Genomic DNA, 24,442 nt, shown 5'->3' on the forward strand with positions numbered 1-24,442 from the left:
CTGAAATGAGTGTTCTGCATCTCAGCCCCATTCCTCCCAAGGGGGGCGACTTCGGGAGCCGGGGGCAGGGCTGGGGGGGCTGGGATATAGAACCCAGGCATCCGGGGCTCAGCCTCTGGGCCCGTCCCTCCCCCCGGCTGCACCACGGGCCCTTCCCTCCCCCCCAGCCCTGTAGCGCCTGGTCTTATCTGTGGGCCTGGGCGGCTCCGTTATGGGGTGGGGCTGGCGAGAGGGGGCCCAGGCCGCCTCTCGGGGGTGTCAGTCAGTGCTGGTTGTTCGTCCTCAGTGCAGGACAACAGGTAACGGGGTCATCGGGGGGGGCATGAGGGGGTCAGTGGGGGAGAGCATGGGGGTGGGGGACTCAGCTGGGGGGGCGGTTAGGGGGAAGGGGAGGCTGAGGAGGGCACGCTTTGGGGGGGAGGCAATGAACCCTGGACGGGTTGGGGGGTTTCTGCTGGGGGGGCCCAGCCAGCCTGGGGCCGTCAGCAGCCCGGAGACACCATACCTCAGCCCCATGGCTTCACCCCTCGAGCATGTTAGGGGGTCCTGCCTCTCGAGGGGGCACCGGCTCTGATCTGGCCCCATGGCAAGGAGGGGGCTGGCTCGGGGGGGGGCAGAGAATGGGGCCTGGACGGTGCTGCCCCCATAAAATCCCCTGGGCATTTGGGGCGTCATTCTTCTAGGGCCTCCCCTCTGCCCCCCGTCCATCCGTCACCCCCCCCACCGCAAACCCACCCATCCCCCGCAGCTGCGTTGGGTGGGCCCCCCCCCACGGCTCTTATCAGCCTCCAACAGACACAGCCCCACCCTGCCACCCTTCTCCGGGGTGTCCGACTGTCACATCACCTCACACTCAGTCCATAGAGACTGATGGGACGTGGGACGGAGACGGGTCCCGTCCACCCACCCTCCAATCCCGCTCGTTGGATGGTCCCCTCCCCACCTGTCCCCCTATTGTTACTCCTCTGGGACGGGGGTGGGGATCAGTCATTCGGGAGGAGTCTCCGGGGGGGGCACTCGGGAGGCTGGTCTGCTGGAAGGGGTCGATTTCTGCCCGCCTGGATCTATTGGCAGACAGGTGCTTACTGGTGTGGCTGTACTGAGCCAAGGTGTCTCCCCCGCTTCCCGTTTTCAGATTTGCCTCCCGGTCAAAAAAAATCCCACAGGGGCCAATTCGGCCAACAGGCCAATCACATGCTTCAGGGCTCCCCAGGGTCAGGAAGGAAGTTCTCCACCACCGCCGTACCCCTCCAGGCACAACTGGCCAGCTGTATCTGCATGTTCCCCTCTCCCCCGAAGAGCTGGGAGGGGGTGGCGTGCTGCGGGGTGGGGGGTCCCGGATGCCTGGGTTCTTCATGCCCTTTCTCTCTCCCGGGCAGCACCGCAATCCGGCACGATGGCTTCCTTCCTCCAGCGTTGCCCCTTCCTGACCCGGGACCCCAGCGTCTTCTTGCTCAAAGCTCGCCCGCTGCTGATAAGCAGCGCCCAGCGATGTCCTGTCATGGTAGCCCGGACCCTCATGGGCTCCTCCCCAGACCTGCAGAGGGGGACAGACAACCCCATCCCACTTGGTAAGCAGTGGGCGGAGCTGGGAGCCAGGACTCCTGGGTTCTCTCCCTGGCTCTGGGAGGGGAGTGGGGTCTAGTGGTTAGAGCAGGAGGAGGCGGGGCTGGGAGCCAGGACTCTTGGGTTCCATCCCTTTCACTTGGCCGTCTCTCCCCAGCAGTAGGATCTGTCCCCCAGGAGTCGGGGCCCCCAGAAGCAGCCTCCACCTCTTCCCAGACCCACTGCCCCTTCATGGAGTCGGAGGTGTGGGGTGGACGGAGCCGGATCGTTCAGCGCGCCGGGCCAGAGGTGCAGGAGGATGTGAAGGTCTACAGGGCAGGTGAGGACTGCTCTGACCTGGTCGGAGAACCCAGGAGTCCTGGCTCCCAGCCCCTCCCCCACTCTAACCACTAGACCCCACTCCCCTCTGAGCCCGGGAGAGAACCCAGGTGTTCTGGCTCCCAGCCCTCCCTGCTCTAACCCACTCACCCCCCATCTCTGTACCCCTCCAGACCCCCTCAGCTCTCTGCTCCTCGAGGTCCAGTCCAGCCTCCGGAAGAAATTCCTGGGCCGTGATGGGCTGGGGCCCGATGCCCGGCTCCTCCCCACCCACCTGCTCCAGGACAACATGCCAGGTGAGGCCTGATATCGGGTGACATAGAATCATAGAATATCAGGGGTGGAAGGGACCTCAGGAGGTATCTAGTCCAACCCCCTGCTCAAAGCAGGACCAACCCCAGCTAAATCATCCCAGCCAGGGCTTTGTCAAGCCGGGCCTTAAAAACCTCTAAGGAAGGAGATTTCACCACCTCCCTAGGGACCCATTCCAGTGCTTCACCACCCTGCTAGTGAACCAACCTAGACCTCCCCCACTGCAACGTGAGACCATCGCTCCTTGATCTGTCATCTGCCACCACTGAGAACAGCCGAGCTCCATCCTCTTTGGACTCCCCTTCAGGTAGTTGAAAGCAGCTATCAAATCCCCCCTCATTCTTCTCTTCTGCAGACTGAATAACCCCAGTTCCCTCAGCCTCTCCTCGTAAGTCATGTGCTCCAGCCCCCTGATCATTTTCATTGCCCTCTGCTGGACTTTCTCCAATTTGTCCACATCCTTCTGTAGTGTGGGGACCAAAACTGGACACAATACTCCAGGTGTGGCCTCACCAGTGCCGAATAGAGGGGAATAATCACTTCCCTCGATCTGCTGGCAATGCCCTTACTAATGCAGCCCAATGTGCCGTTAGCCTTCTTGGCAACAAGGTCACACTGCTGACTCATATCCAGCTTCTCGTCCACTGTGACCCCCAGGTCCTTTTCTGCAGAACGGCCGCTTAGCCACTCGGTCCCCAGCCTGTAGCGGTGCCTGGGATTCTTCCATCCTAAGTGCAGGACTCTGCTCTTGTCCTTGTTGAACCTCATCCGGTTTCTTTTGGCCCAATCCTCCAATTTGTCTAGGTCCCTCTGGACCCTGTCCCTGCCCTCCAGCGGATCTACCTCCCCCCAGCTTTGTGTCCGCTGCCAACTGGGCCCGTGGGTCTGAGGGGAGCCACCAGGCCGGATGGAGGAGAGGCCTGGGGGGGGACGCAGGTGGGAGGGATAACACTGGTTTGACTGTCGGATGCTCTCCTGGGGGGGTCCTTCCCAGCTAGCCACAACTGGGCCAAGGGCGTCCGGCTCACGGTATGACCAGCCCCCCTCCCCGCCACTAGGCCCCCCCAAATTCAACTCAGCCTCCACCCTGGACCCCCCGAGGCGAGATTCATAGACGCTCCCCAGGCCAGAAGTGACCCCCCCCCCAGCACAGGCCAGAGAACATCCCCCCTGCCAAATAATAATTCCCGGAGCGGATCCCTTCGGAAAAACCGGCCCAGCTTGACGTAACAAATCAAAACTGCAATCCCGGGAAAGGTTTTGGGATGCCCGGAGCATGGGGTTGCCTCCTGCCCATCCGGGCTACCAGCTGTTGCTGGATGTCGCCTCCAGGAACGGCTCTGAACCCAGCTATAGTTCTGACCTTCACAACATCCTGCGGCAGGAAGTTCCACAGGTCGACTGCATGAAGACCTACGGCCTTGTGTTTGCGTGAAACCGGCCGCCTCTTGATTTCCTGGGGGGACCCCTGGCCCTTGTGTTACCTCTCCGCACCAGTCCGGAGTTCAGAGCCCGCGCTCGCCTCCTGCCTCCGGCTCCTCCAGCTCCGGGATCCGTTTCCCGGCCGGTCTCTGCACTGTTCCCAATTCGAATAGAGCTCGCTGCAGCCGGGGCTATTCCCTGGCTGATTACCCAGCCCGGTCCTAGACGCCAAGGTCTCTTGAGGGAGTGGGAGCCACGAATTCAGGGCCCCCCCCTCTCGCCCCACGGCTCTGCACCCCCCCTGCTCTGCGGCCCCCCCCTTGCCCCACTGCTCTGGAGGGGGGGAATCGCTGTGTCTGGGGGGGAGGCGAGGGGGGAACTGCTGTCTGGGGGTCTGTCTCTGACCCTGCCTCCCCCCCCAGGATCCGGGGCCTTCTCCTACGATTCCTTCCTGGAGGGGCGGCTGGAGGCCAAGCGCCAGGATCACACCTACCGCATCTTCAAGACGGTGACGCGCCGGGCGGACGCCTTCCCCTTCGCCCGGGAGGCCGCGGGCCCCGAGGTCTCGGTCTGGTGCAGCAACGACTACCTGGGCATGAGCCGGCACCCACGGGTGCTGCAGGCTGCCATGTGAGAGGGTGCCCCTCACTCCCGACCCGCAGCCCCCTGCCCCCTCCCCAGACCCACCGGTGCCCCTCACTCCCGACCCGCAGCCCCCTGCTCCCCCCAGACCCACCGGTGCCCCTCACTCCCGACCCGCAGCCCCCTGCCCCCCCCCAGCCCCGCCGGTGCCCCTCACTCCCGACCCGCAGCCCCCTGCCCCCTCCCCAGCCCCGCCGGTGCCCCTCACTCCCGACCCGCAGCTCCCTGCCCCCTCCCCAGACCCACCGGTGCCCCTCACTCCCGACCCGCAGCCCCCTGCCCCCTCCCCAGACCCACCGGTGCCCCTCACTCCCGACCCGCAGCCCCCTGCCCCCCCCAGCCCCGCCGGTGCCCCTCACTCCCAACCCGCAGCCGCCTGTCCCCTCTCCAGACCCACCGGTGCCCCTCACTCCTGACCCACAGCCCCTGCCCTCCCCACCCTGCAACCCAGCCCCGCGGTGCCCCTCACTCCTGACCCACAGCCCCTGCCCTCCCCACCCTCCAACCCAGCCCCGCGGTGCCCCTCACTCCTGACCCGCAGCCCCTGCCCTCCCCACCCTCCAACCCAGCCCCGCGGTGCCCCTCACTCCCGACCCGCAGCCTCTGCCCTCCCCACCCTCCAACCCAGCCCCGCGGTGCCCCTCACTCCCGACCCGCAGCCCCTGCTAGCCCGGCCCTGTGCGCTGACCCCTCTCTCCCCTTTAGGGATGCCCTGCAGCACCATGGCTTGGGGGCCGGGGGCACCAGGAACATCTCGGGGACCAGCCAGTACCACGTGGACCTGGAGCGGGAGCTGGCCCAGCTCCATCGCAAAGACGCCGCCTTGTTGTTCTCCTCCTGCTACGTCGCCAACGACTCCACCCTCTTCACCCTCGCCAGGATGATGCCAGGTACCCGGACGCCTGGGTTCTTGCCCCGGCTCTGGGAGGGGAGTGGTGTCTAGTGGTTAGAGCAGGGGGGCTGGGAGCCAGGACTCCTGGGTTCTCTCCCTGGCTCTGGGAGGGGAGTGGGGGCTGGTGGTTAGAGCAGGGGGGCTGGGAACCAGGACTCCTGGGTTCTCTCCCTGGCTCTGGGACGGGAGTGGGGTCTAGTGGTTAGAGCAGGGGGGGCTGGGAGCCAGGACTCCTGGGTTCTCTCCCTGGCTCTGGGAGGGTAGTGGGGGGCTGGTGGTTAGAGCAGGGGGGGCTGGGAGCCAGGACTCCTGGGTTCTCTCCCCGGCTCCGAGAGGGGAGTGGGGGCTGGTGGTTAGAGCAGGGGGGGCTGGGAGCCAGGACTCCTGGGTTCTCTCCCCGGCTCCGGGAGGGGAGTGGGGTCTGGTGATTAGAGCAGCGGGTGCTGGGGCCCGGATTCCTGGGTTCTCTCCCTGGCTCTGGGAGGGGAGGGGGGCACGACGCCTGGGTTCTGGTCACAGCACTAACACCCCCCCCGCCCCCCAGGCTGTGAGATCTTCTCGGACGCGGGGAATCATGCCTCCATGATCCAGGGCATCCGCAACAGCGGGGTCCCCAAACACGTCTTCCGGCACAACGACCCCCAGCACCTGGCCCAGCTGCTGGGGCGCAGCCCCCCCGGCGTCCCCAAGATCGTGGCCTTTGAGACCGTGCACTCCATGGACGGTAGGGACCCCCCGCCCTTCCGCCCCCCCACGGTCCCACATCCCAGAGACCCCCCCCACAGCTGCTCCCTCTCCCCCCGCAGGTGGGATCTGCCCCCTGGAGGAACTGTGTGACGTGGCCCACGCGCACGGCGCCCTCACCTTCGTGGACGAGGTTCACGCCGTGGGGCTGTATGGCGCCCGTGGGGCCGGCATCGGGGAGCGTGACGGGGTGCTGGGCAAGGTCGACATCGTCTCCGGCACCCTGGGTGAGTCGGCGGGGGAGAGGTACCATGGGGCGGGGGCCTGGGCAGGGGGCGCTCTCCCTTGGCAGTCAGTGCCGGGCACTGGGGGGGTGCTGTGGGGCAGGGAGCGGGCCAGAGGCACCAGGGGGCGCTGTGCTGTGGGGCGGGGGTCTCCCTGGCAGGCGGGGGCCGGGCACCAGGAGGCGCTGTGCTTTGGGGTGGGGGGCTCTCCCTGGCAGGCGGGGGTCGGGCACCAGGGGGCGCTGTGCTGTGGGGCTGGGGGGGTCTCCCCGGCAGGCGGGGGCCGGGCACCAGGGGGCGCTGTGCTGTGGGGCTTGGGGGGTCTCCCCGGCAGGCGGGGCCGGGCGCTAGGGGGCGCTGTGCTGTGGGGCTGGGGGGGTCTCCCCGGCAGGCGGGGCCGGGCGCTAGGGGGCGCTGTGCTGTGTGGCGGGCGGCTCTCCCGGCAGGCCCAGCCCCGGCGCCAGGGGGCGCTGTGCTGTGGGGCAGGGGGTCTCCCGGCAGGCGGGGGCTGGGCATTAGGGGGCGCTGTGCTGTGGGGCTGGGGGTCTCCCAGCAGGCGGGGGCTGGGCGTTAGGGGGCGCTGTGCTGTGGGGCTGGGGGGTCTCCCCAGCAGGCCCTGTCTCACCCCGCTCTCCCCCCCAGGGAAGGCCTTCGGCTGCGTGGGGGGGTACATCGCCAGCACAGCGGCGCTGGTGGACACGGTTCGCTCCTACGCGGCCGGCTTCATCTTCACCACCTCGCTGCCCCCGCCGGTGCTGGCCGGCGCCCTGGCCTCCCTGCGGGTGCTGGCCGGGCCCGAGGGCCGGGGGCTGCGCCGGGCCCACCAGCGCAACGTCAAGCACATGCGGCAGCTGCTGATGGACGCCGGGCTGCCCGTCGTCAGCTGCCCCAGCCACATCATCCCCATCCGGGTACGGCCGGACGCCTGGGTCCTCGGGCCAGGGGCTTGAGCAGGGGCGTGCTGGGAGCCAGGACTCCTGGGTTCTCTCCCCGGCTCTGGGAGGGGAGTGGGGGCTGGTGGGTTAGAGCAGAGGGGCTGGGAGCCAGGACTCCTGGGTTCTCTCCCTGGCTCTGGGAGGGGAGTGGGGTCTGGTGGTTAAAGCAGCGGGGGCTGGGAGCCAGGACTCCTGGAGGGGAGTGGGGGCTGGTGGGTTGGAGGTGTATGTGTGTGGGGCGTGGAGGGGGGAGGGGGTATTTCCCGGACTCCTGTGTCCCACCCTTGTCTCTCCGGTTCCCTTTCCCCCCCCTGCAGGTGGGCGACGCGGCCCTGAACTCCCGGCTCTGCGACCTTCTCCTGTCTCAGCACAACATCTACGTCCAGGCCATCAACTACCCCACGGTGCCCCGGGGCGAGGAGCTGCTGCGCCTGGCGCCCTCCCCCCACCACACGCCCCCCATGATGGACTACTTTGTGGGTGAGGGCAGCGGGCTGTGGGGGGTAAACGGGAGGGGGGGAGGGGGCACTTGGGGGGTCAGTCGGTGAAGGATGAAGATCCCGGGGGGAGGGGAGATTAGGGGCAGCGGGGGGGGGCTGGGGACAGAGGTCAGGGGTCACACACCAGTCCCCCCCTACAGCTGGTGCAGTGAGGGTCTGGGAGGGTACCTGGGGGGGCACAGAGGTCTCACCCCATCTCCCCCCCCCAGAGCGGCTGGTGCAGGGCTGGCAGGACGTGGGGCTCCCCCTGCAGCCCCCCGCGTCCTCCGCCTGCCACTTCTGCCAGCGGCCCCTGCACTTCGCCCTGATGAGCGAGTGGGAGAGAGATTCCTTCGGCAGCCTGGGGGCCCAGTGTCTCACCAGCAGCGCCTGAGCCCGGGACGGACCCCCCCGGCGTGGGACGGATGGACAGACCCCCCCCGGCGCCACCTGAAAAGGGCTCTAAATAAAACCCGTTCAGCTTGTGTCTGTGTCCCTGACTGCGTGGAACCCAGGCGTCCGGGAACCCGTCCCCCCACTGCTCCCCTCCCAGAGCCAGGGAGAGAACCCAGGAGTCCTGGCTCCCAGCCCTCCGCTGTAACCCATTGAATCTTGGGCCAGGTCTTCCCCCACCATGTGGGCCCCTGGGCTCCCTGTCTGGGTGGCGGGGGGTCACGGTTGCACTTGGCCATGGGGTAGCCCCACGGTGCTCTGTGTGTGTGTGTGTGGTGGGGGGGTTGTGCCCATCTTGCCCCCTCTCTGCAGCCCACCTGCTCCAGAGTGGGGCTGGACCTCCCTACCTGCCACCCCCGCCTATTCCAGAGCCAGGCTGCCCCCCCACAGACAAGGTTTCAGGAACTCACTGTATCAGCCCCCCCCGAACCCCCATCTGCAGCGGGGGGCCTTGGCAGCGGGGCTGGGGGGATTGGAGGGGGTGTCCCAAGGTGCTGCGGCCTTTTGTTTCTGGGGGGGGGTGTTTGGGGTTTTTTTTACATGTTGCAGTTGCTGGAATTAACTTATTTTGTGTCCCTCCCCTCGTGTGCCAATGGGGGGGTGGCAGATTTGGGGGGCGCTTCCCTCGCCTCACGTCTTGCCCCCCACTTCCCCTCTAGTGTTGAGTCATAGAGGAAAGGGGGGGACTGTACTGTGTTGTGACTATCGGGGTCACCTCGCTTGACCCACCCCCACATCGGAGCATCCGTCTCCTCCCCAGCGTGTGGGGCTCTCGGGGGGGAGGGGGAGCTCCTGCCACCCCTGTGGGAAAAAAAATTATTAAACATTTTGTTAGTCAAAGAAGAAAAAAAGGCCAAGGGGGGGGGAGTCTGTGACCCTCCCCACAGGGGACTGTGACCCCCCCCCAGATGGGGTGGGGGGGCTCCCTGCTCGGGGGGGGCACCAGGCAGGGTTTAAATGACATCGGAGTATTTAGCCCATTGGGTCCTTTATGTGGGGGGAACGTGTGCGCCCCCCCTTCTGCCCTCCCAGCAGACATCGCACGGAGGGGGGGGCTGTTAACCCCCCTTTGTGGGGGCTACAGACTCACGACCCCCCATGTGGCCAAGGTGGGAATAGCAAACCCCCCCGCCCCGAGACACCGCCCCCCCCCCCCCCCGGCGCTGTCCTGGCTACAGACATTTTTGGAAGAAAAGTTTGGAGTGTTTCCTGCGGGGAGGGGGGTCACTGTGGTTCCTGCTGCCCCACTGCCTGGCATCCCCGCCCCCGGGCTGCCCCCCCCAAGGGAAACACTGACCCCCCCAGCCCAGCCATCAGCCCCCCCCCCCTCCCCCCGAGACCTCGTGGTCATGGAGGGAGCCTGGAAGGGGTCAGGTGTGAGGGACACCCCCGATCTCTGGGGGCGCCCCCCACTGCGCCCGGACACCAGTGGGGGGGTTACCCCCCGGGACTGGCGGACAGGATGGGGGGGCCACGGGGGGGCGCTGTTTGTCACCAGGGAAAGCCGGGGGGGGGGAAAATCAGGTGATTCGGTCACATGACCAGCTTCACAGCTGGGTCCTGATGGGTCTCCGAGCCCCCACCCCATCCCCTAGAGAGCTCCCCCCCCCTTAGCTCCTGTCCCCCCCTTGCTCTCTGTCTGACCCCCCCATCGGGGAGGGTCACCCCAATCCCGGGGGGCGGGGGAGGAGCAGCCGGGCGCCCCCTGCGCGCAGAGCCGGCCGGACGCCTGGGTTCCGCCCCCCGCCCCTACTCAGCTCGTCTGGCCACGGGGCCGGGCCGGGCCGGGCCAAGCGCTGAATGGAGCCATCGGCAGCTGCACCGCCTCCCCCTCAGGCACCGAGCACGGGGGGGTAAGAACCCAGGCGTCCGGGCTCCCCCGCACCCCAACCCGCCAGACGCCACTCCCAGAGAACCCAGGCGTCCGGCCCTAACCCCCGAGGTGCAGGTATGGGGGAATGGGGAGCAGGTAGTGGACGCGGAGGGAGACCGGGAATTGGATAGCAAGGGGTGGGTACTGAGTGGGGTGCTGGGGGGCCACGGGGGTGGGTGCGAGGTGTGGGGCTGGCAGAGGGGACACAAGAGGGGGCCACGCCCCTGTCGCCCTCCAGGTCTGGGTCTATGCTCTAGTCTTGGGGGGTATGGGGCCGGGTGGGTTAAAGGCCTGGGGGGGCTGAGCAGGGCACAGGCTGTGGTCCCAGAAGGCTGCCCCAAGGTGGGGAGATGCGGGGGGGCTGGGAGCCAGGACTCCTGGGTTCTCTCCCTGGCTCTGGGAGGGGAAGGGGGGGCTAGTGGGTTAGAGTGGGGGGGGAGCTGGACTCCTGGGTTCTCTCCCCAGCTCTGGGAGGGGAGGGGGGGCTAGTGGGTTAGACCAATGGCCCTGGGGTACTCAGAGGTCTTCCAGGGGGTCCATCAACTCATCTGGAGATTTGCCTGGTTCCCAAACTGGGGTTTGTGAAATGTTCTTTGGGGGGCGGGGGGGGGCTCTCTAACAGCGGCCAGACAGAGCTGTCCCTAGGGCCCCAGGGGCGAGCAGCCAGAGCCCCTGGCCTTCCGAGAGCGAAGCCGGCCAAAGCCGGGTCTCTAGCCCACTGAGGAGATTTAAACTTCAAGACTCCTTATAAGAAACGGAAAAGGAGGCGGATAATTTTTTGCTGGTTTTAACATTCAATCGGCAGCGAGTGGCCGTCGTAACGTGATGACGAAGAACAAGGTTCAGCTTCGGTGGAACGTGCGTCGTTTGCCTGCACTGCTCAAGGCCCGAGTCCTTGGGGGGGTCGATCTGGCGGGTAGTGTGGACATGCCCTGAGCTGGTGTTTAAACCCCTTCCTGCTGTTCCACATCTGAGACTCCCTGGTGAAAGGGGCCTCGGCTCATGACAAGGGATTGAGCAACGGATGCCCGTGTCATCGTGTAATAAACTTGCCATAAAACCCGGTGTTAGCTTTCCCAGAGCTCGGCCTTTCTCGGTTATACTCTGGTCAAGGAGAAAATCCCTGGCGAGGTTCATTTGTAGGAGGGGGTTCGTGAGACGGGACGTTTTAGTGAAAGGGGCTCCCGGGTGGGTAACGTTTGGGAACCACTGGCCTGGTTTGACAACAGACTCTGTGAATAGCCCTAGCGGAGCCAGTCCCCGCTAACGTCACCCGGACACGGCCTTGGTCACGCGGCTCCGTGTCTACACACGTGTACACCTGTTACTGGGGGGGGGGGGCGGCATTCAGCACCAAAACATTACAAATTCTGCGCCCAACATCCGGCCAGTTTTATTTGTCGAGCAAACACAGGCAGAGGCCCCAGCCTGGCCAGGGGGAGCACTGCGCCCCCCCCCCCAACCTGCACCAAGGTGGGAGATCACCCTCTGCCCCCAGACTCGGTGGTGGGGCTGCCCCCACCCAGCCCCAGAAACACTGTCGGGCACTGCCCCTTGGCGCCAGGCAGGATCCAAGTGTGGAGGGGCCCAGTGGGGAGCTGGGGGGGAGGGTGTCTAGGTGTGGGGGCAGCTGGATGCACAGAGGCTTGGGGGGGGGGGTTCCAGGTGAAGGGGGGTTGGGGTTTGGGGGGGCAGGAAGTCGAGGTTTCTGCAGCTGGGGGGGCGGGGCCTTTTATAGGCCCCGCCCCCTGACGCCACCTGGCGGCCGCTCTCGCAGACGGGCGCATGCGCGGCTGGTCCGGCCACCCCATTGGCCGGCCCGTGGCGCGGCCGGGTATAAAACCGGGCGCGGCCCCCGCGCGGGGAGCGGCGGCTGCTGCTGCATCCGGAGCAGGGAACCGGAGGGAGCGGCGGGGCGGGGCGGTGCCGGGCGAAGGGACCCCGGCGTCCGGTCTGGCTGGGACCCGGCTCCGGGCATCTGCTGGCGGCCGGACCGGACCCGACCGGACGGGACACACGTGTCTCTCCGCGGGGGTGAGTCCGAGGAGCGGAACTCGCCGAGCACCTGCGGGGCAATAAAGCGAGACCGGGGCTGGGCTCCCCGGCTGCGGGCGCTTCCCACGGGGCTGAGCCCGGCAGGGACACACCCGGGCAGCGCTAGTGTCCGTGTCCCCTGGGAGAAGCGGGACGGGGCCCAATGTAAAGTGAGCCGCGGCCATGCAGAGGCGGTCAACCGGGGGGGGGGTCTTATCTCAAAACAATAAACTATCGCCCGGCACTAGACAAATGATGGGGGGGTTACCCCTACATGGAATCAATGGGCAGCAGGTTTAGAGAGAAATCCCCTGTTCGGGTCACTCCCTCGGGGGGGCCCTGTTGATAGATACGGGGGGATGGACCTGAGAGATCAGTGGATCAGGAATGGCCATGTTCTTTATCCACCCCCTAGAGTGAGAGTGCGCTTCAATCTTGGGGGGGGTGACGATGCGGTTCTGGCAGAACCCAACTGAGAGCACCAACTCAGGACAAATTGCTCCAACAGGGCAGTTACAGCCCAAGGCTGGGGTTTTTTCCACCTCTAAGGCACCAAACCAGCCAGACTAGGAGGCATTAGCCTTATACATACTTTGCTGAGTCTATCTGCCTTCTCTCAATGGGTCCATTGTATAGCTGACGGTCCTTAATGGGCCATCAAGCAGGCTAGGCAGAGCTAAAAATTGATACACATATAGACAGCATAATCCTAACCAGTAAACCATAACCTTGTCTTAGACCACCCCCACCCCCCCCCTTATACAAGATTTGGTGCCACTACAGGACCTTGGTTGCAACAATGATTTATATGGTCCCAGATTATTACAGTTCTTGGTAATAGCAACAATACCATTGGAGTTTGGGCATTTCAGTTTTCTCTTTCCCCCTTGTCCTGCAGGATCAAACCCTGATTTCACTGGCTGACTATCTAAAACTGTTCTGCTTTGAGATGCACAGACTGCACACTTAAAGAACCAGAAAGGAGACATTCCTGTTCCAACACCATTGTCTTGCCAACAAGTTGGCCACTTGGTTAGGAACTGAAACTTCTTTGATTAAATTACTCTCACACCCTTCAGTTGCAGGGAACTGCTTGCACCGAGTACCATGAGGATTCCTTTCTCTAGGAGCTTTTCTAAGCAGCAATTCACCCCTCACAGAAATTTCGCCCTTACCCTCTTCACCTAGGGCTTGCTCTAAAGGAACATTTTCCTGCCCAATAAGATTTTGCTGCTCTTGATTTAACGCCAGATTCACTTCTGACATGCCTAGCCCCATTCCATTCAAGGTGGATTCTGGCTAAACATTCACACTCTGATTCGGAACACACTTGGGGTACATTTGCTTACGCCCAGACAACTGCTCAGAGTTTTAACCCATTTACAGCCCAAGGCTGGGGTTTTTCCACCTCTAAGGCAAGTCTCACAAGCAATCTCCTTAGGCACTCCAGTTTTCCAATATTACCACCATGAAGACAAAATGGAGATGAGGCATTAGCCTTATATAGTCTTTTCCAGGTGTACATACTTTGCTGAGTTACAAGGCATATCTGAATTCTCTCCATGGGTCAATTGTGTAGCTAATGGGCCATCAAGCAGGCTACATAATCATAACCTTGACTATAGAACCAATGTGTGTGCTCCCTGACAAACATATAATTGGCTCTATGCTGGGTAAAGGGGGGGGGGGGTGTTTGCTTGGGTACTCTTACTCTCCCAGTTGTCAACCAACTGGCCTTATAGTTTGGAAAAAGAAGAACAGGAGGACTTGTGGCACCTTAGAGACTAACAAATTTATTAGAGCATAAGCTTTCGTGGACTATTATAGTTTGGGCTCATCCCCTGCCCTCAGTATTCGCTCATCGGCCCCTGAATACAGACAACAGGATTCCTCTCTCCCCCCCCCCCCCAATTAGGTCCATCTTGGGGTTCCAGGGACACCACAGCCCCCTTGGGAGGTCAGAGCCCTGTCTGCCTCCCAGCCATATCACCAGCCAGCCCCTGAAACTCTCTCCCTTCAGTGACCCCCTCCCACAGCCTTTGTTCAGTTCCCAGGCAAAGGTGTCACCTGGCCTCTAACCCCTTCCTGGATTCTCATGTTACATGCTCTGGTGTCTTCCCTCAAGTCCAATCCCCCAATGCAAACCATCCCATCCTAGCCGCACTCCCCTGACTTCCCAGCCAACCTCCCCACTTAGCATTCAAGGACCACATTAAGAAAGGTGGCTCCCTATTCCCCCCCCCCCCAAACAATGACACCAAGCCAGAGTCTTTCAGCATCTTTATTTATAAAAATAGATGGAGTTTTCTCTTTCATACAAAACCCAAAGAGTTACAAATAGAATTGAAGGGTTTACGGGGTGAGGAAGGGGGAACAGGACCACAATGCCCTGCACCAACAGCAGGCACCTTGGTGGGTTTAAACCATAAGGCGGTGGTGAACCCAGGAGTCCTGGCTCTAACCACCAGAGCTAGGAAGGGAGCCCAGGCTCCCAGTTTCCTATGCATGGCACTGGGAGGGGGATTCTTCCTCCTCCGCGCCCCCCATACAGGAGCCAGGGAGTGAACCTCCCGAAGGAGCTGCTCCAGCCCGTGCCTCCCGCTCACGAGCGCCCCTTGCCGGCCCAGCGGAAGAAGTCGCAGCGGGCACGGGGGTCGTTGGGGCGCCCTGGGGGCCGGGCACAGACATAGAAACGCCGCCCGCGGTTGGGGCCGGGTTTGCGGACGGTTCGGAGGGCGCAGGGCTCCCCGTGGGCTGGGCAGCAGGGCGGAGGAGCCGGGCCAGGCAGCACCGCGCGCCAGCGGGCCGTGCTGCTGGGCTCGGTGCCTGCTGCCTGCCCCATTGTCAGCTCCCTGGGCACCATGCCATTGCAGGGCTCCTGTTGTCCGACCTGCCCCAGTATATCCTGGGCCGGTTCCTGTTTCCCGTGCCCTGAGGCATTCTGGTCCGACTCTTGTCCGCCCTGCCCCGGTGCATTCTGGGCCGTGCCTGTCCCCAGCTGGCTCTGTGCGGCTCTGAAATAGCGCAGCAGGTCCGTTTGCCCCCTGGGCGGGCGTCTCCCCCTCCGTGCAGAGCACCCCGGCCCCGCCCCTCGACACGTCCCCCGGCCTCCTGCGGCCTCCGCTCCCCGCTCCACCCGGACCAGGAACCGGCTGAGCTTCTGCTGGGTGCCGGCGAATTCGGGCATGTGGCGGGTGCAGAGCGGGGGGCAGCGGGGCGCTGGCAGAAAGGTGGCCGCCAGCTCAGCCAACACGGGGCAGTGGTCAGAGCCGGGCACCTCGGGCAGGACGCGGGCATCCCGCAGCTCGGCCAGCGCCAGGGCCCGGTCAGCCAGGACGTAGTCTATCCGTGTGCCGTGGTTGGTGAGCCGGGCGCCGGTGTCGATGCGCCAGCAGGTGAAGGCGTAGGGCTGGCTGGGGTGCAGGAGGCGGAAGGTGTCGACGAAGAGCCCCTGCCCGTCTGGCGCCCACAGGAACCCGTCCAGCCAGCGCCGGCCTGGGTGCTCCCGGAACACCTCCTGCGGAAGGGAGAGTCAGCATCTGGGAGAACCCAGGAGTCCTGGCTCCCTGCTCCCCCTCCTAACCACTACACCCCACTCCCCTCCCTGAGCTGGGGACAGAACTCAGGCGTCCTGGCTCCCCACCAACCCCCCAGATTAGAGAGGGGACCCCCCCCGGGCACTAACCGGGTCCCCTGGCTCACAGTGGTCAATGGGCCGATGCGATGTGTTGATGTCCCCCAAGATCACGACGTGGCTGGAAGACAAAAAATGGGGCGGGGGGGGGGTCAGGAGTCTGGAGGGATGAGCCCAGACAGTGGGGGGGGGGGAGGGAGGAGGTCTCTAGTCCCAGGAGGGGCCCTGAAGGGGGGTGATGGAGAGACAAGACCTGGGTGGGGCTATTGGGTGGGGGGGGTCACAGGGAGATGGTGGGGCGGCCTGGACCCTCTGGCTTCAAGAGGTGTTTGGGTTGATGGGGTCAGGGGAGATTGAGGGGATGCGAACCCCGTCTCTCAGCAGCGCCTTGGCCCATGTTGGGGGAGAGGAGCAGGGTACGTACCCACCGTCTCTCAGCAGCGCCTCGGCCCGGCCCTGCAGCAGCCGGTAGAAAGATGCCTGGTAGGCAGCGCGCTCGGGGCGCTGGGGATCGGCCCGGGGGCAGTACACATTGATCACCGTCAGGGTGGTCTCCTGCTCTGCCGACGTCCTGCGGGGGGAGAAGGCAGAAAACGCAGTGTGTGTCAGGCTGGCATCTGCCCCCCCCCCCCGGCACTTGCCAACAACCATCCTCCCACACCTGGCTCCCTGCCCCCCAACCCAGCACTCTGTGGGCACCTGGCCCACGGCTCCTCGCCCCACGATCCTTGGGGACAAGGCCCCCTCCCCCCCGCGCCCCTCACCGTATGCGGTGGTGGGTGATCACCGCACGCCCCTCACTGTCCAGCGCCTTCAGTTCCTGGTGCGTGAAGGCCCCTAGGTCTCCGTAACAGCCCACGGCGCCACCCTCCCCGGGCCGGGCCAGGAGCCCGGAGAGCCCCTCCTCCGCCGCCAGCGGGGTGGCACTGTCCTTGCAGAAGGTCGCCACACCTGGTTGGGGGGAGAGAGAGAACCCAGGAGTCCGGTGCCAGCCCCAGCTCTGGGAGGAGAGTGGGGGGCTGGTGGTTGGAGCAGTGGGGAGCCCGGACGCCTGGGTCCCAGAGCCGCCCCGGTTACCTGAGTAGCCGCTCCGGGTGCGGCAGAAGCTGAAGTAGGAGTTGTAGCCATCCACCATGGCCAGCGGCTCCTCCAGCAGGTCCCCTGGGGACACGGGGTCACCGCGGGGTCAGGCTGGGCTCTGCCCCCCTCCCCCATCGCTCTGGGGGCAGGTGGGGCCCCCTTGTGCGTGGGGCCCTTTGATCCCTGACCCCCCCCCTGCTCTAACCAACCCCCGCCCCGCAGCTCATTGACCTCTGACCCCATCACTACTTCCCCAGCCATGCCCTGTGACCCCTGCCCTTTGACCCTTTCCCCACTGCACCTCCCGCCCCAAGCCCTGTCCTTGGACCCCTGATCCTGCTCCCTTCCCCTGGCTCCGCCCCTGTGACCCCTGACCCCCTCTCTGTGACCCTTGCCCTGCTCCTGTCCCTTAGCTCCGCCCCTGTAACCCCTGACCCCGGCCTCCCTGTGACCCCTGACCCCGCTCACGCGTGACGCGGGTCTCCTGCAGGCAGATCACGTCCCCGCCCAGCGCCCCGAGCCCCGCGGGGCCCGGCCCGGCCCGGAGCCCGGCCACGTTCCAGCTCAGCAGCCGCATCCCCGCCGGCCGCGTCACTTCCGCCCCGCAACCCCCTGAACTCACTGCACTTCCGCCCCTCGCACCGGAAGTGATGGTCGGGGGACCGGAAGGAGACCAGACACTCTCAGCGCTCCCGCTTCCGAGCCTTGGCCCCGCCCCATCGCATGGACACACCCCCTCGGGTGCCTGCTGCCAGAGCCCCGCCCCCATTTGGCTACGCCCCCTGTTTAGCCACGCCCCTTGCTGGTAACTGAGACTTTATTGGGCTCTCAGGCAGGCTCCTCCCCCAATTGCCCCAGGAGGCTCCGCCCCTTTCTTCACCATGCCCCTCCCCCTTCTCTACTGGCTCCTCCCCCTTCTCTACTGGCTCCTCCCCCGGCAGCCGTCAGCGCCTCTTCTTCTTGTCCTTGGGGGGGCGGCTCAGGCTGAGGCGGGACAGAGACTTCACCAGCGACAGGATCCGGCTGGGCTTCCTGCCTGCGGCCGGGGGCAGAGAACGGGGCCGGGGTCAGGCTGGGGGCGGACGGCCTGCCAGGGCCCGACGCCGCGCCGCAGGTCCCTCCCGGAGCCCGAACCCCCCCAGTCCCCCCGGCCCGGTGACAGCGAGCGAGTGACAGACGGAGGGAGCTGGAGTGAATGGGGGCGGGGCCTCGAGAAGGGGCGGGGCAGGGGGCGGGGCAAGGGTGTTTGGTTTTGTGCAATTAGGACGTTGGCCACCCTAGGCCCCAGAGGGAGCGCACTGGGGTCGGGCCGCAGGGGCTGGCCGGGAGGATGCAGTGGGGCAGGGCTGGGCTAGGGGGCTGTCACGTGGGGGGGCTCCCTCCCCCAGGCCGTGTCGGGCTCCTACCTACCCCGGCTCTGCGATGATTTGCTCCGCGTGGCTCCCCGTCCTTGATCTGCCCGCCTGGAAACGAAACGAGATGCTGGGATCCCCCCATGCCTCCCCCCACCCTCCCGCCACCTCCCAGGCCCTCCATCCCCCCACCTCCCCGGCCCTCCATCCCCCCCCCATGCCTCCCCCCACCTCCCAGGCCCTCCATCCCCCCATCTCCCCCCCGACCTCCCTACCCCCAAACCTCCCCCGACCCTCATGGCTCCATACGCCCGACACCTCCCATTGCTCCCAACCCCCCGGATCCCAATTTCCTGGGTCCTCCCCCCCGCATCACCTGCTGGATTCTTTCTTCTTGCTCGAGGGGCTGCTCCCCGGGCTCCCCTGCAGGCTGCCCGGGCTCCTCTCCTGGGGGGCTGGTGACCCCCCTGGCGACCCAGCCTGGCTCCTGCGCTCCCCGCCCTGCTGCGACCCCCTCCCCACGCTGGGCGGCTCACGGGGCAGTGAGGGGCTGAGGCTGGGGGGAGTGCGGCTGCGCGAGCTCTCTGGGTCATCCCGGGACGGGCTGGGGGTCCGGTAACTGCAGACACTCAAGGCATCCGGGCCCCCTTCCTCGAGGGCCAGCGATTCCAGGCTCTGGGGAGGACAACGGGATGGGTTATAGCTAGAGAACCCAGGAGTCCTGGCTTCCAGTGCCCCCCCCTGCTCTAACCACTAGCCCCCACTCCCCTCCCAGAGCCGGGGAGAGAACCCAGGCATCCGGGCTCCCAGCCCCCCCTGCTCTAACCACTAGCCCCCACTCCCCTCCCAGAGCCGGGGAGAGAACCCAGGCATCCGGGCTCCCAGCCCCCCCTGCTCTAACCACTAGCCCCCACTCCCCTCCCAGAGCCGGGGAGAGAACCCAGGCATCCGGGCTCCCAGCCCCCCCTGCTCTAACCACTAGCCCCCACTCCCCTCCCAGAGCCGGGGAGAGAACCCAGGCATCCGGGATCCCAGCCCCCCCTGCTCTAACCACTAGCCCCCACTCCCCTCCCAGAGCCGGGGAGAGAACCCAGGCATCCGGGCTCCCAGCCCCCCCTGCTCTAACCACCAGCCCCCACTCCCCTCCCAGAGCCGGGGAGAGAACCCAGGAGTCCGGGCTCCCAGCCCCCCCTGCTCTAACCACCAGCCCCCACTCCCCTCCCAGAGCCGGGGAGAGAACCCAGGCGTCCGGGCTCCCAGCCCCCCCTGCTCTAACCACCAGCCCCCACTCCCCTCCCAGAGCCGGGGAGAGAACCCAGGCATCCGGGCTCCCAGCCCCCCCTGCTCTAACCACCAGCCCCCACTCCCCTCCCAGAGCCGGGGAGAGAACCCAGGCATCCAGGCTCCCAGCCCCCCCTGCTCTAACCACCAGCCCCCACTCCTCTCCCAGAGCCGGGGAGAGAACCCAGGCATCCGGGCTCCCAGCCCCCCCTGCTCTAACCACCAGCCCCCTGCGTGGAGGGGAGCAGCTGGTGATGCCTCACCCCGGTGGTGTCCTGGCTGATGCCTCGGAACAGGGGCTCCCCGAAAGCCCCGGGGTCTCCGGGCAGGGCCTGTCCCCCGGGGCTCCCCTCTGCGGGCGGCCGGAGGAGGTGGATGAGCTGCACCCACATGGCGAAGAGCTCGGCCTGGGCGTCGCCCTGGGGGCAGAGCTGCAGGTAGAACGAGCGGCCGCTGGCCAGCTTCAGCCGCAGCTGCAGCATCTCGCCGTCGTGCACCGAGATCTTCACAAACCGCAGCGGGAGCAGCCTGCAGGGACAGCAGAGCCCGCGGGTCGGGAGCCTAGGCCTGGGCTAGCAGGGCTGGGGGGGCAGGGGCTGCGGGTCGGGAGTGAGGGGCACCGGCAGGGCTGGGGGGGCAGGGCTGGGCTAGCAGGGGCTGCAGGTCAGGAGTGAGGGGCACCGGCAGGGCTCGGAGGGGGGAAGCCCAGGGCTGCGGGTCGGGAGTGAGGGGCACCGGTAGGGCTGGGGGGGCAGGGGCTGCGGGTCGGGAGTGAGGAGCACCAGCAGGGCAGGGCAGGGCTAGCGGGGGTTGCGGGTCAGGAGTGAGGGGCACCGGCAGGGCTGGGGGGGGATAGCCCAGGGCTGCGGGTTGGGAGTGAGGGGCGGGGGGGCAGGGCAGGGCTAGCGGGGGCTGCGGGTCGGGAGTGAGGGGCACCATTCATGGCGGGGGGGGGCGTATCTCACCTGGTGAGCTCTAGTGCCTTGGCAGGGGGGCCCCTGCGGCCCCGGCTGTCCTCAGAGGGGACCACGGGCCGGGCCAGCAGCAGCACGTTGGGCACCAGGAGGGTGGGGCTGGTGCAGGCCACACCCACTGTGACCACTCGGACACGATTGTGCACGTCCACCACCTCCCCGCGCTTGCTGATCTGCAGGTGGGGTAGAGAGGGGCAGGTTAGTGCCTCCCCCCCACAGCCACTTGGCCCCAGCTGTTCGCTGCCCCAGAGCCCTGCCCTTCCCCTATAGCCCCGCCCCCAGCCCCCCACCCCTGGTACCTGTATGAAGTCGCTCTCGAATATGGGGGCGTACTGGAAGATCTCGTACTCGCCGGCCCGGAGCTGGCGCTGCAGTGGCCCCATGGCCGTGTTCATTAGCCCCCGCGCCTGGTCGCAATCCGCCGTGTAATACGGCAGCATGAACTCCTGGTGCATCTTCCCACCAGCCTAGAGCGGGGGGAGGGAGCCCGGACGCCTGGGTTCTCTCCCCGGCTCTGGGAGGGGAGTGGGGTCTAGTGGTTAGAGCAGTCAGGGCTGGGAGCCAGGACGCCTGGGTTCTGTTCGCAGCCTAGTGTGTGTCGGGCCCTTTGCGTGTAAGCTGAGACCCCCACCCCAGGCCTGCTGGTCCTGCACCCCAGGTGCCTCCCCCCCCCCCCGCCATTGTGGTAGTGGGACTGGTGGGCGTATTGCAACCAACCATTTTTGGGGGGTGGGAGGGTTGTAGCAGTGGGAAATTTCCCAGCAATCTTCAGACCCCTCCCTTATGTCCCCCCCCCCCCGCTCTGTACCCCTCCCCCAGCTCCGGGCTTTCCCATAGTCCCGCCCCCAGCTCCATTCTGCTCTCCAGCCCCGCCTCCCGAGCTCCAAGCTCCACCCCCTAGTTCCATGCCCCGCCCCCTATTGGGGGCAGTTCTCCAGCAGGGGAGGGACCAGCCCCTCTGCTCCTTTGGGGTGGGGGTGGGGGTGTCTCTGTAGTAGCCATTTTAGAGGAAGGGGAGGGGCTCGCTTCACCCCCCCATATGGGGCTGCAGCTCACCTCTGCTGCCCCTATAGGGGGCGGTCTCCAGCTCCCACTGGCCCCACCCCCTTTCCCCCTCCCTGTGCCTGGCCAGGGGAAATTATGACGTCACGCTCCTCTCTATGACACAATACCGGGGGCAGCCCATCTAGCACGTGCCACACCCAAGATGGCCCCTCACCAGCGCCCAGTGTGGCAGGGCCACACCCAAGATGGCGCACGGGACGCGCGCTCCATTGTTTCCGCCACAATCAACATGGCGTCCGCCTTCCCGCGCACCGAGTAGTCATCCGCCACACCCACTATGGCGCCCGCGCGACGGCCTTGCCCGGCCTCTCCCAAGATGGCGCTGATGTCCCGCGCTCATTCTGCCCCCCATGCAACAGCGGCTGGGTGACTGAGGTTCCAGCCTGGTTCCCTGCACTGGGGGTGGGGTGTAGGGGAATGAATGTCTCCCCCCCTCCCCCTCCAGGGTGTCTCACTGCACCCAGCTGTCCCCACCCTGGGGCCAAGTGGGGCGATGCCCAAGGGGGTGCAAGGCAGGAGGGGCACTAAGTGAGCTGGGGTGGGGGGTAGGTCAGAGAAACTACTTTCTCTCTGCTCCCCACTTCCACAGCAGCATTTTGTGAGTGGCTCCCAGTCCCACAGGCAGAGCGCCAGGGGCTCCGGGCGTGGAGGAGACGCTGGCGGAGGGGTTTAGCTGCATTAGGAACTGGGGAAACTTTGGGGAAGTAGAGAGGAAGGATGTGCTCCACCCGCGGGGAACTGGATTAGTGGCACTTAAAAGAGGGTAGAACAGTTTTTAAACTAAGGGGGGGGGTAGACAGGTGCGGAGGAGCACGTGGTTCAGACAAAGACATCCCTGAGGGGAGGATCAATTTGTGGAGATTGTGTCATAAAAATACAGGTAAGATGAGAAACAGTCAAACAAAAGAGTCCCATTCGGTTGCATCATGGAATGGCATTGAGCTAAAAAGTGACAAGTTTTTAAAGTGCTTATGTACAAATGCTAAACGTCTAAGGAAGAAGATGGGTGAACGCAGGTGCCTCGTACTCAATGAGGATATTGATCTAACGGGCATCAGCGATACTTGGTGGAAGGAGGATAATCACTAGAACACAGTAAGACCAGGCTACAATATATAGCGGAAGGACAGAGCAGGTCATGGTGATAGGCGAGTGACACTGTATGTGTAACAGCATAGAATCAAATGAAGTAAAAATCTTAAATGAATTGAACTGTACCATGGAATCTCCATATTGACTATTACGACTAGAGCAGGAGGGAGATATAACTGACCACGATGGTGACTGAAATGCTCAGGGATATTAGAGAGGCTATTAAAATAAAAAACTCAATAATAACAGGGGATTTCAACTACGCCCCTAGTGACTGGGTACATGCCACCTCAGGACGGGATGCAGACAGTTTCTTGACAACTTAAATGACAGCTCCTTGGAGCAGCTGCTCCTGGAAGGCACCAGAGGAGGCAGTTCTTGATTTAGGCAATAAGTGGAGCACAGGATCTCGTCCAAGAGGTGAATAGAGCTGGACCGCTTGGTAATAGTGACCGTAATATAATTAGATTTAACATTCCTGTGGCAGGATAAACACCACAGCAGCCCACCGCTGTAGCATTTAATTTCAGAAAGGGGAACTACACAACAATGAGGAGTTTAGTGACACAGAAATTAAAAGGTACTGCGCCAACCGTGGAATCCCTGCAAGCTGCATAGAAACTTTGTAAAGACACCATAAGGGAGACTCAACTTAAATATATCCCCCAAATTAAAAAACACAGGAAGAGAACCAAACAAGAGCCACCGTGATTAAACAGCGAAGTAAAAGACACAGTGAGAGGCCAAAAGGCCTCATTTAAAAAGTGGAAGTTAAATCTCTTTTCCTCACTAGGAGAGAGCCTCAACTCTGGCAAATGAAGTGTAAATATACAATGAGGAAGGCCAAAAAATAATTTGAGGAACAATTAGCCAAAGACTCAAAACGTAATAGCAAAATTGTTTTAAGTACATTAGAAGCTGCTAAACAACCAGTGGGGCCACTGGACGATTGAAGTGCTAAAGGAGCACCCAAGGACGATAAGGCCATTGTGGAGAAACTAAGTGAATTCTTTGCATCAGTCTTCACAGCTGAGGATTCCCAGACTTGAGCCATTCTTTTTAGGTGACAAATGTGAGGAACTGTCCTAGATTGAGGTGTCAGAGGAGGTTTTGGAACAAATTGATAAACTAAACAGTACTAAGTCACCAGGCCCAGATGGTATCACTCAAGAGTTCTGAAGGAACTCAAAAACGAAACTGCAGGACTACCAACTGTTTGTAATCTATCATTTAGATCAGCTTCTGTTCCAGATGACCGGAAGATAGCTAATGTGACACCAATTTTTAAAAAGGGCTCCAGAGGTGATCCCGGCAATTACAGGCCGGTGAGCCTGACTTCAGTACCGGGCAAACTGGTTGAAACTGGAGTAAACAACAAAATCGTCAGATACAGAGATGAACATAACTTGGGGAAAAGTCAACATGATTTTAGTAAAGGAAAATCATACCTAGCCAATCTACTAGAATTCTTTGAGGGGGCCAACAAGCCTGTGGAGAAGGAGGATCCAGTAGATATAGTGTACTTAGGTTTTCAGAAAGCCTTCGACAAGGTCCCTCACCAAAGGTTCTTAAGTCAAGTAAGTGGTCATAGGATAAGAGGGAAGATCCTCTCATGGATCGGTAACTGGTTAAAAGATAGGAAACAAAGGGTAGGAATAAATGGTCAGTTTTCAGAATGGAGAGAGGTAAATAGTGGCGTCCCGCAGGGGTCTGTACTGGGACCAGTCCTTTTCATATATTCATAAATGATCTGGAAAAAGGGATGACCAAGGAGGTGCCAAAATTTGCAGATGCTACAAAACCATTCAAGATAGTTAAGTCCCAGGCAGACTGCAAAGAGCTACACAAGGATCTCTCAAAACTGGGTGACTGGGCAGCAAAATGGCAGATGAAATTCAATGTTGATAAATGCAAAGTGATGCACATTGGAAAACAGAATCCCAACTCTACATATACAATGATGGGGTCTAAATTAGCTGTTACCACTCAAGAAAGATCTTGGAGTCATTGTGGAGAGTTCGCTGAAAACATCCACTCAATGTGCAGCGGCAGTCAAAAAAGCCAACAGAA

At 63.5% G+C, this 24,442-nt stretch overlaps 3 protein-coding genes and 1 long non-coding RNA gene across 9 annotated transcripts; 2 read left to right on the top strand and 2 right to left on the bottom strand.

The window, feature by feature from the left end:
* The first annotated feature begins 141 nt into the window (after positions 1 to 141).
* On the top strand, positions 142 to 8,019 carry LOC101953465 (5-aminolevulinate synthase, erythroid-specific, mitochondrial). 3 transcript variants are annotated; one of them, XM_065571211.1, is made up of 11 exons: positions 142 to 299; positions 1,380 to 1,571; positions 1,724 to 1,885; positions 2,058 to 2,180; positions 4,041 to 4,248; positions 4,966 to 5,150; positions 5,697 to 5,876; positions 5,959 to 6,123; positions 6,763 to 7,031; positions 7,373 to 7,535; positions 7,765 to 8,019. In XM_065571211.1, the coding sequence occupies exons 1-11, from the start codon at positions 212 to 214 to the stop codon at positions 7,926 to 7,928; spliced, it is 1,899 nt and encodes a 632-aa protein (XP_065427283.1). In that variant the 5' UTR covers positions 142 to 211; the 3' UTR covers positions 7,929 to 8,019. The 3 variants fall into 3 exon arrangements, with proteins under 3 accessions (XP_065427283.1, XP_065427282.1, XP_065427281.1); XM_065571210.1 differs by lacking the exon at positions 142 to 299 and adding an exon at positions 778 to 1,078 and having other exon boundaries at positions 1,727 to 1,885; XM_065571209.1 differs by lacking the exon at positions 142 to 299 and adding an exon at positions 783 to 1,078.
* Positions 8,020 to 11,573: 3,554 nt separating this feature from the next.
* On the top strand, positions 11,574 to 14,418 carry LOC135976279 (uncharacterized). The gene is made up of 2 exons (XR_010593438.1): positions 11,574 to 11,894; positions 12,793 to 14,418. It is a non-coding gene; the product is annotated as an uncharacterized LOC135976279 (long non-coding RNA).
* APEX2 (apurinic/apyrimidinic endodeoxyribonuclease 2) lies at positions 14,162 to 17,280 on the bottom strand. Of its 3 annotated transcripts, none has more exons than XM_065571214.1 (6): positions 17,231 to 17,280; positions 16,606 to 16,689; positions 16,293 to 16,479; positions 15,953 to 16,099; positions 15,580 to 15,649; positions 14,162 to 15,411 (listed from the first exon to the last, which is right to left on the bottom strand). In XM_065571214.1, the coding sequence occupies exons 2-6, from the start codon at positions 16,661 to 16,663 to the stop codon at positions 14,497 to 14,499; spliced, it is 1,377 nt and encodes a 458-aa protein (XP_065427286.1). In that variant the 5' UTR covers positions 16,664 to 16,689; positions 17,231 to 17,280; the 3' UTR covers positions 14,162 to 14,496. The 3 variants fall into 3 exon arrangements, with proteins under 3 accessions (XP_065427286.1, XP_005282431.1, XP_042701719.1); XM_005282374.3 differs by lacking the exon at positions 17,231 to 17,280 and adding an exon at positions 17,077 to 17,224; XM_042845785.2 differs by lacking the exons at positions 16,606 to 16,689; positions 17,231 to 17,280 and adding an exon at positions 17,077 to 17,224.
* Positions 17,281 to 17,419: 139 nt separating this feature from the next.
* LOC101954040 (Golgi-associated RAB2 interactor protein 6-like) lies at positions 17,420 to 21,001 on the bottom strand. 2 transcript variants are annotated; one of them, XM_024112208.3, is made up of 6 exons: positions 20,515 to 21,001; positions 20,207 to 20,388; positions 19,505 to 19,769; positions 18,337 to 18,635; positions 18,019 to 18,071; positions 17,420 to 17,644 (listed from the first exon to the last, which is right to left on the bottom strand). In XM_024112208.3, the coding sequence occupies exons 1-6, from the start codon at positions 20,668 to 20,670 to the stop codon at positions 17,553 to 17,555; spliced, it is 1,047 nt and encodes a 348-aa protein (XP_023967976.1). In that variant the 5' UTR covers positions 20,671 to 21,001; the 3' UTR covers positions 17,420 to 17,552. The 2 variants fall into 2 exon arrangements, with proteins under 2 accessions (XP_023967976.1, XP_065427300.1); XM_065571228.1 differs by having other exon boundaries at positions 20,207 to 21,001.
* Positions 21,002 to 24,442: the final 3,441 nt, after the last annotated feature.

This window comes from Chrysemys picta, chromosome 17, assembly GCF_011386835.1.
Source record: "Chrysemys picta bellii isolate R12L10 chromosome 17, ASM1138683v2, whole genome shotgun sequence".
NCBI classification, from domain to species: Eukaryota; Metazoa; Chordata; order Testudines; family Emydidae; genus Chrysemys; species Chrysemys picta.